A 16,410-nucleotide genomic window follows, 5' to 3' on the forward strand; every position below is an offset into this window, starting at 1 on the left:
TCTGTGTGCATTGTTTATTTCCTTTCAGATACCCCTTCAGCCTTCATTGCTAGAGCATCTTCATTATCCAATACAGAGAAGGTGTTTTGTGTTTGTCACTTGAGAGAGTGGGTGTCTCTGCATCATGAGTCTTATTCTACCAGAGCCTACTGTAATCCATTTATTCTTGGGTTTCTGGCTGCTCTGTATATGTGGAGGATGGTATCTCGGCTGCTCTGTTGTGAAGAATGTGTGTCTTTGGGTCAAGGTCTTATCCTTCCTGAGCCCACTGTAAACCACTTTTTTCTGGGTTTCTGAATTTTCTGTGGTAATGGGGAAATGATTCCTGAATGCTGTAAAATGGTTGAGGATTCCTTGGTGTTGCTAATAATGTTTTTATTGTAGCTAATTCAGCTTTAAGGTGAAGCAACTCCTTTTTCATGGAAGAGAGTTCTGAACAAATGGAGCAAGCCCTAAGTTTCCAGATGGCTTGCTCCATTTGTTCAGATAAAGGCTCACAATTGTTACAATGAATAATTGTCAATTCGTTCATTTGATTTGGTAGAGAACACCTATAATGTGATAAAGAATTACCAATTATCTGTCTACCAATTATGTATCCCAGCCAGACTATATTAGAAGAGCAAGCCCTGGATAGGGTGGGTAGAGAAGGTAGGGTAGGAGGGAATTAAACAGTTGGTATTAGCTACTGTAATTTTAACTTACATTGAGTTATAGGGGTTTTGTCATCCCCTATACACTTAAGTGGTGAATACTTTGATTGGGGGGGGGGGGTTAGCCTCTTGTAGCTCTGCTAACAATCAATGTCTAATAATCCACACTTTCTGCCCTTCAGTGCTGTAATCTGATCAATCCCCTCAGACACACCAGCAATGCAAATATACAAAACTTATTTGGAATATTTCAGAAATTTAAGGCAGTAATATATACTTAGCTTTGAGGAAATAACCTTGTGGTTAGGTCTCAAAATATCAACGCCACATATAGCAACAGTCAAAAGACTAATGTTTTAGGAACTGAAATTTATGGGAGTGCCTATGCAGGAGACATGGGTTTGATTCCTAGGAGAGGAGGAGACTTCAAGATGGTATGATTAAGCTATACCTCAGGGGTCCTAACAGTGGGTCAGGATCCCAAGTGGGTCACAAGTGCCTCAAAGGGCAGTGCTCTTCAGAAGCAATATTAGTGGAAGTCAGTGTGGGGCCTGTGAGCCAGCATGCACTTGCAGGTCCTGCAGTGATCCTGCTTTTGCACGAGTTTCCATGGGTAACAAAGCCCCAATCCCATAAGGAGGGATTGGGGCCGCTGCAAGACCTGTGAGTTTGCACTTTCTTACTTATCCTGGGCGCATTTCTAATGCTGCCACTTCCAGGTCATCTGGCTTTGGACCCAGCCATTGGGGAATGGTGGGCTGTGTATGCACAGGCCTATAGAGGATGCCACTGCTCCTCTATTCTCACCCACCACTGACCCTAAGAGAACAATGTTGCCCTTGTCATCAGCCTGCCCCCTCTTTCTACCAGTTGTCATCCAACTTTGTCTGGTGCCCAAAGGAGAATATTGCTGCTGACCCTAGCCAAGGGGATCTTTGGAGGGGGGGACTATTTGAAGAGAAGGATCAGATGCAGATAGGTTTTGAGGGCTGGTCAGTGGGAGAGCGATTGGCTGTGGAAAGTGAGGGGGGGGAAATGACAGATGATTCTGGGGGTTAGAGGGCATCAACTGGGAGGTGGGGATATGAGAGAAGGGATGATGAATGGGGTAAGAAGAAGGGGATGACATCAATTGGGGTTTTAAAAATGGCTTGAAAATGAGATTCAGGAGGGAGGATCTAAAAGGGTGTGAGAAGGTGAGAGAAACAGATGTAAGAGGGGATCAGCTGGAGGATGGAGGTTGAGAGAGGAGATCCTGTGGAAGGGGTTGAGGTTAGGAGAAATGGTGGAGATTGAGAGGGGATCAGTTGGAGTTGTAGGGAGGTTGAGAGTGGAGAGATTGTTAGAAGCAAACTACACCTCTGCTAATTAGGTTTGGTTGTCCTCTGGGGTCGTGTGCATTTTCAGGTGCTAAAATGGGGTCACATTGGCTAAAAGTTTGAGAAGCCCTGCTGTACTTGAAATATCAATTTTTGGATCAGTTAAGCAGTGCATTGTCATACAGAAAAAAGGGACATAATTTTGAAGCTAAATCATGCTAATTTTGCTATTAGGGAAGAAATGTTTTATTGAAGCCTGGTTCATTTACGCCATGTATGTATGGAGGTTTTTGTAGGAAAATAGAGAATTTGTTGACTGTCAGATGTTGTAAGATCACATTTTTATGGAAAATGAGCTGAATGTCAACATGTTCTCACTATCTCACCCCCCACCCCCCAAAACAAAACTACCAGATTCCAGGGAACTTGTAGTGTAAGTACTGGCAGTTACACACAGTTCATTGCGTGCTTATTGACTTACCCTTAACTTTTGTGCCATATGCTTAAATATTTTAGCTAAAATGAATAGTCCACAGACGGTACTAGGTATTATAAACTAAAATGACATGTTACACCATGACCTAGTTTTATGCAAATATTGGGGGGAAACATTTTTTTCCAGTGGAGCAAAGCATTCAGATATGGATTTTCATTCGTTCATTACAATAGTAATTCTCCTTTCATCTTCCAGGCCGCAAGTCTGGGAAAGGGTTTTATGTTTACCAGGAGGGGAGCGAAGAGCAGGTCAGTGAATTTAGACGCTGAAGGCATTCTGCAGAAGTTCAAGTTGGAAGCCAAACCTGAAGTGTAAGTAAAGTGTGTGGGAGGATAGCTGTATGAAGAATGGTGTATGTGCAGAGCTGAATTGTTGGACGTCAGGTGTGTGCCTTATTGTCCATTCTTAGCCTTTTCCAGGATTAGCAGCTCTGACCAGACCAAAAATAATTAGCTTGTACAAGAAGATGGCAATGCAGTGCCATCTGTATGCATCTCCATTGTGTATAATCCGTATTTTTTGGAAAGCTGGTTAATATAGCAGGCCGTTAAAACAGTAGTGGTAAAGAAGGCAGAGTTGCTTACCTGTAACAAGGGTTGTCAGAGCATAGCAGGAGGTCAGTCCTCACAAAACCCACCAACCTCCCCTTGGAATTGACGTCTCCTTATTTAAACTAAGAAATCAGACTGAATTGGGCCCCCTTGTGTGGACATGTTGTATAAAGGCATGCTGTATATGCTCAATGAGGCACATTCAAAGTTCTAGAAACTTTCACATAAGTTCCAGGCCGGGCTCCATTCTATGTCACCCACATGTGAGGACAGACATTCCCTGTACGTACCTGGATCAGTCCAGACAGTGGGTTATATCCCCCGACCAGCAGATGGAGTCAGAACAGAGCTTGAGAGCGTCAGCATATAGAGTAGTGCACCCTCTGCTGGAGCTCAGTATTCTTCTGACTCCAGCAGATGTGAGCAGGGGGATCCACTAGCTCCCCCAGATTGACAGGGTTCCTTCATTTTTGGTTATTTCTTTCTTTTTCTCCACAGTATTTCCCTGTCTTATGTTTCTCTTCATTTTGGATCCTTAAAATTAAAAAAAAAAAAAAAAAAAAAAGACTTTTCAATTTGAGGAGGCGTGTGTCTGTGGCTCTGCCTTCTCTATTCTGTACTCCTTTCCTCTTCCGTTGGGGTAAGTGGAAGTTTTTTGAGTTTCTTTCTCCACAGGTTTGCTTCTTTTTGGTGGTGCCCCGTGGATGCCGGTGGTTCCGGCCGCTCCACGCGTCGTTTGTGGGTCCCGCGGTTCGCAAGCTCTGCCCGCGGGTGTGTGCTCAACTGAAACGGGGGTTTTCCCCCGCAGTTCCTGGACCCCTTCGGCGGGTTGTTAGGGCCATTCCAGGCCCCCCCCCCCCCCGCAGCACTAGCTCGTTTTTGGGCCCCCCCCCCCGAGGCTTTTTTCCCGGTGCTGACATGCCGCGGTCCTTGAGGTGTGAGGCCTGCGGCGAACCGGGGAATCAATTTCTGAGGGAAGGGCTTTGTGAGCGGTGCTTCCCCGACGGGGAAGGCACCCTGCAGTCCTCCGGTGCGATTTCGGACCTGCCTCCTCCTCAGCCCGGGCGGTGCGGGCCGGCCACGACGCCGCCTTTGGCGGGAACGGCGGCCATTTTAGGGGGACAGCGTGAGACGGACTCGCTCCCAGATGCAGACAGGATTGGTTGCACTGGCTCTCAACAGGCTTTGCCCCCAGCGGGGGGTTTGCCCGACCGGGGCTCCCAGGACGGTCCCCCCCAGGGATTCCAATCAGCTCCCCGTTTTTCTCACCTGATTTTATTCTGGCAATGCACATGGCTTATTTGCAGGGTATGGGAGCGCAGGCGCCGAATCCCCTGGGGGCCCCTCCCCCCAAGGTTCCTAAACTTGCTGTTGGTCTCACCGCCTCGCCCGTTACGCCTGGATCCCTGCCGGGTCTCTCTCCCGTGCCACCCCGGGGGCGGCTTCGCCGGTGAGAGACGACTCCCCGGAACCCCCGGAGGCGCATCCGGATGGACATACGGAGGGGGACGACCCTCGAGCCCTACGGATTTTTCAAAAAGAAGAGCTGGATGAACTCATCCACCATATTATTAAAGCACTGGACCTCGACCCACCTCCAGATCCGCCGATCCCTGTGGCTCCTGCCGTCGCCACCTCTTCTCGCAAAGGGGATCCAGTACTTGCCGCCCTCCGTCCTAGGGCAAGGGCTTTCCCTATCCATGAGTCCTTCCTACAGCTTCTCACCAGGGAGTGGGACACTCCCGAGGCGTCCTTGAAGGTCACACGCACCATGGAAAAGCTATACCCGCTCCCTGAGGATTTTTTGGATCTTATCAAGGTGCCCAAGGTGGATTCAGCGGTGTCGGCAGTGACCAAGAGGACGACCATCCCGGTCACGGGTGGAACGGCCCTGCGGGATACGCAGGACCGTAAACTAGAAACCTTCCTCGAGGGTCTTCGAAGTCTCCGCCCTAGGTATGCGGGCCGTGATGTGCAATTCGCTCGCGCAAAGGGCCAGCTTACTCTGGGTACAGCAGCTTCTCACCTCTCAGGAGTTGCCCCCCGAAGAGGCCGCCCAGGCGGACCGTCTGGAATCTGCCATAGCATACGGGGCGGACGCCTTGTATGATCTCTTTCGCGTAATGGCGCGGTCCATAGTTTCGGTTGTAGCAGCCCGACGGCTCTTGTGGCTTCGCAACTGGGCGGCGGATGCTTCCTCCAAGTCGAGCCTTGGCTCCCTCCCCTTTCGGGGGAAGTTTTTATTTGGAGAGGACTTGGATCAGATCATCAAGTCACTGGGGGAAAATTCGGTGCATTGGCTGCCGGAGGATAGACAGCGTTCCTTCAGGTCATTTTCTTCCGGTAGAACCAGGACCAGGGCACAGCGACATTATAGGTCTTACCGGCAGTCCGGTTCCCGGACACAGCCGACAAGATCCCAGCCTTGGTCTCGTTCCTTTCGTGGGCGGAGGCCCGCGAGAGAGGGTCCAGGGCAGGGAAATCCGCCCACAAAGTCCTCCCAATGATGCCAAAGGAGCCCACTTCTCACCTCCCCGGATCGGAGGCCGCCTCATGGACTTCTACGAGGAGTGGGCAGTTATCTCCACGGACCAGTGGGTGCTGGACACCATAAAAGACGGTTACGCCTTGGAGTTTGTCCGCCCCCCGAGGGACCGGTTCATCTTCTCCCCCTGCGGGTTCGGATCTCAAGAGGATAGCAGTTCAACAAACACTAGACCGTTTGCAGGAAATAGGGGCCATCGTTCCCGTCCCCTTCGAGGTGGGCTTGGGCCACTATTCCATTTACTTCATCGTTCCCAAAAAGGACTGTTCCTTTCGGCCCATCCTGGACTTGAAGGAGGTAAACAAGGCCCTCAGGGTCAGCCGGTTCCGCATGGAGATTCTTCGATCAGTGATTGCCGCAGTGCACAAGGGAGAATTCCTCGCTTCCTGGATCTCTCGGAAGCATACTTGCACATTCCCATCCTGCCGGCTCACCGGCGGTATCTTCGCTTCAAGATTCTCGGTCAACACTTTCAGTTCAAAGCGCTTCCCTTCAGTTTGGCGACCGCACCTCGGACATTCACAAAGATCATGGTAGTGGTGGCGGCAGCCCTCCGCAAGGAGGGTATCCTAGTACATCCATACCTAGACGACTGGCTGATTCGAGCGAAGTCCTTCTCACATGGTCAGACCTCAGTGGCCAGAGTAGTACAATTCCTACGCTCTCTGGGCTGGGTGGTGAACCTTCCAAAGAGTTCCCTTGTGCCCTCGCAACACCTGGATTTCTTAGGAGCGAGCTTCGATACCCGGCGGGGTATGGTGTTCCTGCGCCAGGACAAGGCGCAAGCCCTGAGGGAGCACGTGTCTCGGTTTTCGGCTTTGGAAGAACCAACCGCCTGGAATTATCTGCAGCTCCTGGGAGTAATGGCCTCCACCATCGACATGGTACCCTGGGCGTTTGCACACCTGCGTCCACTGCAGGCGTCCCTGCTATCCTGTTGGAAACCAGTCTCCCAGGAGTATCAGGTGATCCTGCCGCTTCCACCATTAGCCAGGAAAAGCCTGGATTGGTGGCTTGTCCCCTCGCATCTGGCTCGGGGAGTCTCGCTCGAGGTTCCCAATTGGGTGGTGGTGACCACCGATGCCAGCCTCGCGGGATGGGGCGCCGTCTGCGAAAAAAGCGCCACGCAGGGAACTTGGACGCCAGAGGTGGCAAAGTGGCCGATCAATCGCCTGGAAACGAGAGCCGTGCGTTTCGCTCTCCAGCGTTTTCTTCCCCTGGTGCGACACAGAGAGGTGAGGATCCTCTCGGACAATGCCACCACCGTGGCCTACATCAATCGTCAAGGGAGGACAAGAAGCAAGCATGTCTCCCTCGAGTCAACTCCCCTGATGGAGTGGGCGGAGAGCAATCTCGTCCGGATAGCGGCCTGTCACATCGCCGGGGTGGACAACGTTCAGGCGAACTTCCTGAGTAGTCAACAGCTAGACCCCGGCGAGTGGGCTCTCTCCAAGGCAATGCATCTCATCGTCCGTTGTTGGGGGACTCCACGCCTCGATCTAATGGCGACCTTTCTCAACGCCAAGGCTCCACGCTTCTTCAGCCGCAGAACAGAGCGCGGCGCGGAGGGGGTGGATGCCCTCGCCCTTCCGTGGCCGTCAGATCAACTGCTCTATGTGTTTCCTCCTTGGCCTCTGGTCGACAAGGTTCTCCGCAGGTTGGAATATCATCGAGGGACTGTAATTCTCGTCGCCCCGGAATGGCCCCGTCGGCCATGGTTTGCAGATCTACTTCAGATGACGGTGGACGGCCCACTTTGCCTGTCCCATCTTCCTCATCTTCTGCGTCAGGGGCCGGTATTTTTCGAGCAGGCAGAACTCTTCTGTCTTGCGTCCTGGCTTTTGAACGGCGCCATCTCCGCCACAGAGGCTACCCGGAGACAGTGATCTCAACGATGCTTCGTTCCCGCAAGCCTTCGACCTCCGTCGCTTACGTTCGAGTTTGGAAGGTCTTCGAAGCCTGGTGCTCCGACCGCGGGGTCCAAACCATGGAGGCGACTGTCCCGCTCATCCTTCATTTCCTACAGGATGGTCTGGATAAGGGTCTCGCCTATAATTCGCTCCGGGTTCAGGTGGCGGCCTTGAATGTCTTGGTACAGAAGGACTGCTCTCTACCCCTTCAGCCGGATATCGCACATTTTCTGAAGGGTGCCAAACACCTACGGCCACCGGTCAGGGATCCTTTCCCTTCTTGGAGCCTCAACTTGGTGCTGCGAACGCTGTCGGGCCCTCCTTTTGAACCCCTGAGGGGGTCCTCCCTCAAGGACCTGACCCTCAAGACGGTTTTCCTGGTAGCCATCTCTTCTGCTCGCCGGATCTCAGAGCTCCAAGCCTTGTCCTGCCGGGACCCTTATCTGCGTATCTCCGACTCCGGGGTTTCCCTTCGTACGGTGCCATCCTTCCTACCAAAGGTGGTCTCGGCCTTCCACGTCAATCAAACGGTGGAGCTTCCAGCGTTCGCTCCAGAGGAACCCCGGTCTCTCCGGCTCCTGGACGTCGAGCGTGTGCTGCTCCGTTACCTGGAGGTTACCAATGACTTCCGGATATCCGATCATTTGTTTGTCCTCTGGTCAGGACCGAGGAGAGGTTCTCAGGCATCCAAGATGACTATTGCGCGCTGGATAAAGGACGCCATCTCATCGGCTTACATTGTGGCGGGGCGGGTGCCGCCTCGCAGCGTGTCGGCTCATTCCACGCGATCCCAAGCGGCGTCCTGGGCGGAATCTCGCTCAGTTTCCTCCCAGGAAATCTGCCGTGCGGCGACGTGGAAGTCGTTGCACACTTTTTCCAGACATTACAGACTACACCTGGCGCCTCAGTACACGGGTTCTTTTGGCGATCAAGTTCTCCGAGCAGGTCTCTCAGGACCCCACCCGGTTTAGGGAAGCTTGGGTACATCCTACTGTCTGGACTGATCCAGGTACGTACAGGGAAAAGAAAATTATTCCTTACCTGCTAATTTTCGTTCCTGTAGTACCATGGATCAGTCCAGACGCCCGCCACTAGGGGTTTCATTAGGTCCTGCTCGGATTCTTCCAGGTAACTTTCATTCTGTTTGTCTCTGATTATTGTTACTGTTCACAGCTCCTCACAAGTTGAATGTTGGTGGTCCCGTTGACCGTTTGTTTACTTATATCTTTCTCTGTTCCTTTTTGGGGCGGATCTGGATCCAAAATGTTGTGTTTTGCTTTTGGGCTTTGCTATGCGTAATACTGAGCTCCAGCAGAGGGTGCACTACTCTATATGCTGACGCTCTCAAACTCTGTTCTGTCTGGACTGATCCATGGTACTACAGGAACGAAAATTAGCAGGTAAGGAATAATTTTCTTTTCTGCCGTCCTCTGAGAACACCTATTACAGATGAGCAATTCTGCTTTATGTAAAAAAGAACAGTAGAGTGGCTTGTGTTAGCAGTGTGTCTAGTAATGGAAAGTATTACTATTGAATGAGTTGATATTTTTTGTACATGGTCTATCGGCAGGCAGCTTTAGCCATTTTATAAGGGAGAATGGCAGAGATTCACTGTTCCAAGGGGATAATAGCTGTCTATTTTGAAAGCTTATTTTGTCCTCTTCAGCTCTTTCACTGTTACACCAACCACAAATAACCTCTGTTACCCTGCTTTTGGGTATTTCTGCCAAAAGTTTGGGGGAGGTAGTGTTTTAGTAGGCTTGCATACTTGAGTGGGCCAAGACAAGGTTATTTGCACTGTTCTTGGACTCCTTTTCCTCCTGCTTCTTCATCCCATCTATGAGGCTGCTTATACATCTGCTCTTTTGATGCACAAGGGGCAGAATCTCTGCTGGCAGTAGCATCACTGTTGAATAGTCACTAGTGTGCACTATAGAGCCAGAGGCTATCATTTATCTCTGTAAAGCCAGAATTTTCCATGTGAAATATGGAGCACCAGGCCCACCTTTATTCAGTTATTACAAAAATTATCTGTCCTCCAGACTTGCTGTGACAATTGAGTCCAGGACCTGCCTGTCAATAAGTTATCTGAGTGAAATTTAATTTCACACTCATTCATTTTTATTTTCCCTGTACATACCCGGATCAGTCCAGACCATGGGTTAAGCCCCCGTTCCAGCAGATGGAGACAGACCAAAGTTCTAAGGGCAGCCTATATAAGGATGGAACCCACCCTGGAACCCTCAGTATTTGTCTGTCTCCAGCAGGTGGAACAGCTCACCCTTTGGTTCCCTGTTTAGCTTGCCCTCTGTGTTTTCTTTCCTCTCCTTTCTCTGGGGCAAGCTCACGCAAGTACTCTTTTAATTTACTTCTTAATTTTTAAATATATTAAAAAAAAAAGAGAGATTTTTTTCTCTGACTGTGTCAGGGCAGACAGTTCTGTCTCCCTCGCTCTTGGGGTTCCTAGGGGGGCTTTGCCCCTTGATTTTTGTCAGCCTTAGGTTCCCTTCCCAGTGACCTAGTGTGGGTGATACAAAACGTGGGGAGAGGGACTGGCACCACCAGTATCTGCTGCCGTGCCCCGAGATGCCCATACCTCGGTGGAGCTTCAGGGAGGATTATCATACCCCTGCCTCTGTGAATGCAATGAATTATTAATGTGAATAAACTGTTTTGTTTTCCCAAGCTTTCACAGAATATAGTTTTTTATTTGTCTTTGTTTAAATTAAAAAAAAAAAAAAAAGGCAGCAGTTTGATTTTGTGAGGAGGGAGCACGGGGTTCAATCTCCCGCGCAGCTCCTCAGGGGCTCCCAGCTCAGCTGTTTTCAATTAGCTTTGCAGCCGCTTTCCTGCTCCATGCCCTGGCCACCTTTTTGTTTAGCTTGTGGAGAGTCGGCCTCCCGACTCTCCCGTGATGGGGTATGCTCCAGGTGTATTTCGGGGGGGTGAAGGCTCCTCTTCTGAACTGCCAAATTTTAGACCTCTGGGAAGGGCTCCCCGATGTGTTTCTAAGCCGTTCCAGTCCGCGGTGGCCATTTTGGGTGTTTCTGATGAAACACTTCCTGCTTCTCCGGGGTCTGGGGATCCGATTTCTCCCCCCCCCCCCTGATTTGAGCCTGATTCGCTCTCGGGGGGGGGGGGGGGGGCTTGGATCCCCCCTCCCCCCGTGAAAAATTCGGCCCGGACCAGTTTTTCCTCGGATTTTGTCCTTTTAATGCATGAATCTTACTTGGCCAGCTTACAGAGGGAGGTGGAACACCCCCCCCCCCCCCAAATTGTTCCCCTTCCTCCGAAACCTGCTCTTTTTCCTGTGCCGTCCCCTGATGTTCCTGACCCTCAGGGCCCGGTTAGGATTCGTGTGGTCCTGGGTGCTCCCCCTCCCCCGCCTCCTTTAGACCCGCTTGACCTAGGGGACGATGATACCATGGCTCAAGCCCCCCCGCTAGAGGGCGACGATCCCCGTGTCCTGCGCTTATTTCAGCGGGAGGAACTGGAGCCTCTTATTCCCTTCGTTCTCCAGGAACTGGGAATTGAAGCCCCACCAGATGATTCTGTGGCGGCAGCGATGACGCGGGACTCAGGGCGTTACGGCGAACTTTCCCGTTTCATCCAATGCACCGTTTGCTTCTCCTCCGGGAATGGGAGTCCCCAGAGACGGGGCTTCGAGTTGGTAGGGCTATGGATAAGCTATACCCACTCCCTGGGGACCGCCTGGACATGTTAAAGATTCCTAAGATAGATTCTTCTGTCACCGCGGTGATGAAACGTACCACCATTCCTGTGGTGGGTGCTACAGCATTACGGAATGTGCAGGACCGTAAGCTTGAATTTTATTTGAAACGCATCTTTGAAGTTTTGGCTCTCGGAGTCCGGGCAACTATTTGCAGCAGTCTCATGCAGCGGGCAAGCCTTAGGTGGATGCAACAGTTACTCAGCACCCAGGACCTCCCGTCTGCAGAGGCTGAGCAAGCTGAACGCTTGGAGGGCGCTATAGACTATGGTGCGGATGCCATCTATGACTTGCTTCGTGTCCAGGCAAAGGCTATGGTTTCTGCGGTCTCGGCCAGACGTCTTCTCTGGCTACGTAATTGGTCTGCTGATACTTCTTCAAAAGTATCAGACTAGGGGGCACTCCATGAAGTTAGCATGGGGCACATTTAAAACTAATCGGAGAAAGTTCTTTTTTACTCAACGCACAATTAAACTCTGGAATTTGTTGCCAGAGGATGTGGTTAGTGCAGTTAGTATAGCTGTGTTTAAAAAAGGATTGGATAAGTTCTTGGAGGAGAAGTCCATTACCTGCTAATTAAGTTCACTTAGAGAATAGCCACTGCCATTAGCAATGGTAACATGGAATAGACTTAGTTTTTGGGTACTTGCCAGGTTCTTATGGCCTGGATTGGCCACTGTTGGAAACAGGTTGCTGAGCTTGATGGACCCTTGGTCTGACCCAGTATGGCATGTTCTTATGTTCTTAAGTCCAGGGCTGGAGAGAGGCAATGGAGTAGTCAGGCAATGCAGAGGTCCGGGGCTGGGGAGCGGCAACAGGATTTGGGGGCGATCCTTCCGGTACCGGTGCAAGAACAGGGCGCCGGCCAGTATTCAATTTACTTCGTTGTTCCCAAAAAGGACGATTCCTTTTGCCCCATCCTGGATCTCAAAAGGGTCAGTCGGGCCCTCAAGGTTCCCCGTTTCAAGATGGGAACTCTGCACGTAGTGTGTGCGGCAGTCCGTGCCGGCGAGTTCCTCGCTTCCCTCGATCTGACAGAGGCTTATTTTCACATCCCCATCCGTTGGGAACATCAGATTCCTTCGCTTTCAGATCCTAGACCAGCACTTCCAGTTCCGGGCCCTTCCCTTCGGTCTCGCCACCGCTCCCACACCTTCACCAAGATCATGGTAGTCATTGCGGCAGCTCTCCGACGAGAAGGGATTTTAGTCCATCCTTATCTAGACGATTGGCTGGTAAGGGGCAAGTCTGCTGCCCTCTGCACGCACGCAATAAACAGAGTTTTAGCCCTACTCACATCTCTCAGCTGGATAATCAACTACTCCAAAAGCAATCTTCGGCCCTCACTCGGGTCGGGAAAGCGGTTCGCCTGGCTCTCAAATTTTTTCTTCCTCTGATTCGCCACAAAGCGGTCCATAAGAAAATGCCATACTGGGTCAGACCAAGGGTCCATCAAGCCCAGCATCCTGTTTCCAACAGTGGCCAATCCAGGCCATAAGAACCTGGCAAGTACCCAAAAACTAAGTCTATTCCATGTAACCATTGCTAATGGCAGTGGCTATTCTCTAAGTGAACTTAATAGCAGGTAATGGACTTCTCCTCCAAGAACTTATCCAATCCTTTTTTAAACACAGCTATACTAACTGCACGAACCACATTCTCTGGCAACAAATTCCAGAGTTTAATTGTGCGTTGAGTAAAAAGAACTTTCTCCGATTAGTTTTAAATGTGCCCCATGCTAACTTCATGGAGTGCCCCCTAGTCTTTCTACTATCCGAAAGAGTAAATAACCGATTCACATCTACCCGTTCTAGACCTCTCATGATTTTAAACAGCTCTATCATATCCCCCCTCAGTCGTCTCTTCTCCAAGCTGAAAAGTCCTAACCTCTTTAGTCTTTCCTCATAGGGGAGTTGTTCCATTCCCCTTATCATTTTGGTAGCCCTTCTCTGTACCTTCTCCATCGCAATTATATCTTTTTTGAGATGCGGCGACCAGAATTGTACACAGTATTCAAGGTGCGGTCTCACCATGGAGCGATAGAGGCATTATGACATTTTCCGTTTTATTCATCATTCCTTTTCTAATAATTCCCAACATTCTGTTTGCTTTTTTGACTGCCGCAGCACACTGAACCGACGATTTCAAGGTGTTATCCACTATGACACCTAGATCTCTTTCTTGGGTTGTAGCACCTAATATGGAACCCAACATCGTGTAATTATAGCATGGGTTATTTTTCCCTATATGCATCACCTTGCACTTATCCACATTAAATTTCATCTGCCATTTGGATGCCCAATTTTCCAGTCTCACAAGGTCTTCCTGCAATTTATCACAATCTGCTTGTGATTTAACTACTCTGAACAATTTTGTGTCATCTGCAAATTTGATTATCTCACTCGTCGTATTTCTTTCCAGATCATTTATAAATATATTGAACAGTAAGGGTCCCAATACAGATCCCTGAGGCACTCCACTGTCCACTCCCTTCCACTGAGAAAATTGCCCATTTAATCCTACTCTCTGTTTCCTGTCTTTTAGCCAGTTTGCAATCCACGAAAGGACATCACCACCTATCCCATGACTTTTTACTTTTCCTAGAAGCCTCTCATGAGGAACTTTGTCAAACGCCTTCTGAAAATCCAAGTACACTATATCTACCGGTTCACCTTTATCCACATGTTTATTAACTCCTTCAAAAAAGTGAAGCAGATTTGTGAGGCAGGACTTGCCCTGGGTAAAGCCATGCTGACTTTGTTCCATTAAACCATGTCTTTCTATATGTTCTGTGATTTTGATGTTTAGAACACTTTCCACTATTTTTCCTGGCACTGAAGTCAGGCTAACCGGTCTGTAGTTTCCAGGATCGCCCCTGGAGCCCTTTTTAAATATTGGGGTTACATTTGCTATCCTCCAGTCTTCAGGTACAATGGATGATTTTAATGATAAGTTACAAATTTTTACTAATAGGTCTGAAATTTCATTTTTTAGTTCCTTCAGAACTCTGGGGTGTATACCATCCGGTCCAGGTGATTTACTACTCTTCAGTTTGTCAATCAGGCCTACCACATCTTCTAGGTTCACCGTTGATTTGATTCAGTCCATCTGAATCATTACCCATGAAAACCTTCTCCATTACGGGTACCTCCCCAACATCCTCTTCAGTAAACACCGAAGCAAAGAAATCATTTAATCTTTCCGCGATGGCCTTATCTTCTCTAAGTGCCCCTTTAACCCCTCGATCATCTAACGGTCCAACTGACTCCCTCACAGGCTTTCTGCTTCGGATATATTTAAAAAAGTTTTTACTGTGAGTTTTTGCCTCTACAGCCAACTTCTTTTCAAATTCTCTCTTAGCCTGTCTTATCAATGTCTTACATTTAACTTGCCAATGTTTATGCTTTATCCTATTTTCTTCTGTTGGATCCTTCTTCCAATTTTTGAATGAAGATCTTTTGGCTAAAATAGCTTCTTTCACCTCCCCTTTTAACCATGCCGGTAATCGTTTTGCCTTCTTTTCACCTTTCTTAATGTGTGGAATACATCTGGACTGTGCTTCTAGAATGGTATTTTTTAACAATGACCATGCCTCTTGGACATTTTTTACTTTTGTAGCTGCTCCTTTCAGTTTTTTTCTAACAATTTTTCTCATTTTATCAAAGTTTCCCTTTTGAAAGTTTAGCACGAGAGCCTTGGATTTGCACACTGTTCCTTTTCCCGTCATTAAATCAAATTTGATCATATTATGATCACTATTGCCAAGCGGCCCCACCACCGTTACCTCTCTCACCAAGTCCTGTGCTCCACTGAGAATTAGATCTAAAATTGCTCCCTCTCTCGTCTGTTCCTGAACCAATTGTTCCATAAAGCTATCATTTATTCCATCCAGGAACGTTATCTCTCTAGCGTGACCCGATGATACATTTACCCAGTCTATATTGGGGTAATTGAAGTCTCCCATTATTACTACACTACCAATTTGGTTAGCTTCCCTAATTTCTCTTAGCATTTCACTGTCCATCTCACCATCTTGACCAGGTGGACGGTAGTATACCCCTATCACTGTAGTCTTCCCTGATACACAAGGGATTTCTACCCATAAAGATTCAATTTTGTATTTAGTCCGGGTGCTATCGGACAATTCCACCACGGTGGCTTACATAAATCGACAGGGGGGGGGGACTCTAAGTCGTCTAATGGCACTAGAGGCCAGCAAGCTCTTTCTCTGGGCAGAGAGGCACTTGGATCGCCTGGCGGCCTCCCACATAGCAGGCAAGGAGAATATTCAAGCTGACTTCCTCAGTCGACAACATCTCGATCCCGGCCAGTGGGAGCTGTCAGACGAAGCGATGGACCTAATCGTGCACAGGTGGGGTCCCCCTCACCTGGACCTCATGGTGACGCTATCCAACGCCAAGGCTTCCCGGTTCTTCAGCCGGTGGAGGGAGCATTGTTCGGAAGGGGTGGATGCGTTGGTTCTTCCCTGGCCCTCCAACGTTCTTTTCTACGTGTTTCTACCGTGGCCATTAGTGGGGAAGGTTCTAAGGAGAATAGAACTCCATCGCGATCCGGTCATTCTCGTGGCCCCCGAATGGCCCCGACGGCCGTGGTTCGCGGATCTGGTGAATCTCACTGTGGACGGACCTCTTCGTCTCGGTCACCTGTCCCATCTTCTGCGGTAGGGTCCCGTATTTTTCGACCAAGCAGATCGCTTCTGTCTAGCGGCATGGCTTTTGAATGGCGACGTTTGAGACGAAGAGGATATAAGGATGAAGTTATTGCCACACTCCTCAGGTCTCGCAAACAGTCGACATCGCTTACTTACGTCCGGGTCTGGAAGGTTTTTGAAAACGAATGCAAGGAGTTGGGTGTTTCGGCACGTTCGCCTTCGGTTGCGGTTATTCTCATTTTTCTTCAGCGTGGTCTCTCAAAGGGTCTTTCAGTAAGCTCCCTGCAAGTTCAGGTTTCAGCTCTTGGTTCCCTCCTGGGCTCTATCGAAGGTCGGGCAGTCGCCTCTCATCTGGATGTTGTACGTTTTCTCAGGGGCGCTAAGCACCTGAACCGCTTGTTCGGTCTATTTGTCCTTCGTGGAGTTTTAAACTTGGTTCTTCGAGCTCTTTGTTCGGCACCATTCGAGCCTCTCCGTTGAGCCACTCTCAAAGACTTGACTCTCAAGACTGTCTTCTTGGTCGCTATTTGCTCT

The 16,410-nt window shown here is 49.5% G+C and overlaps 1 protein-coding gene across 1 annotated transcript in view; it reads left to right on the forward strand.

Moving 5' to 3' along the window:
- Nucleotides 1-16,410, forward strand: part of HADHA (hydroxyacyl-CoA dehydrogenase trifunctional multienzyme complex subunit alpha) — a 348,879-nt gene that overhangs the window by 313,648 nt on the left and 18,821 nt on the right. The window contains 2 exon segments of the mRNA XM_029596270.1: nt 2,664-2,701; nt 2,703-2,779. Coding sequence (XP_029452130.1) covers nt 2,664-2,701; nt 2,703-2,779 — 115 coding nt within the window.

Source organism: Rhinatrema bivittatum, chromosome 3 (assembly GCF_901001135.1).
Source record: "Rhinatrema bivittatum chromosome 3, aRhiBiv1.1, whole genome shotgun sequence".
NCBI lineage: Eukaryota > Metazoa > Chordata > Amphibia > Gymnophiona > Rhinatrematidae > Rhinatrema > Rhinatrema bivittatum.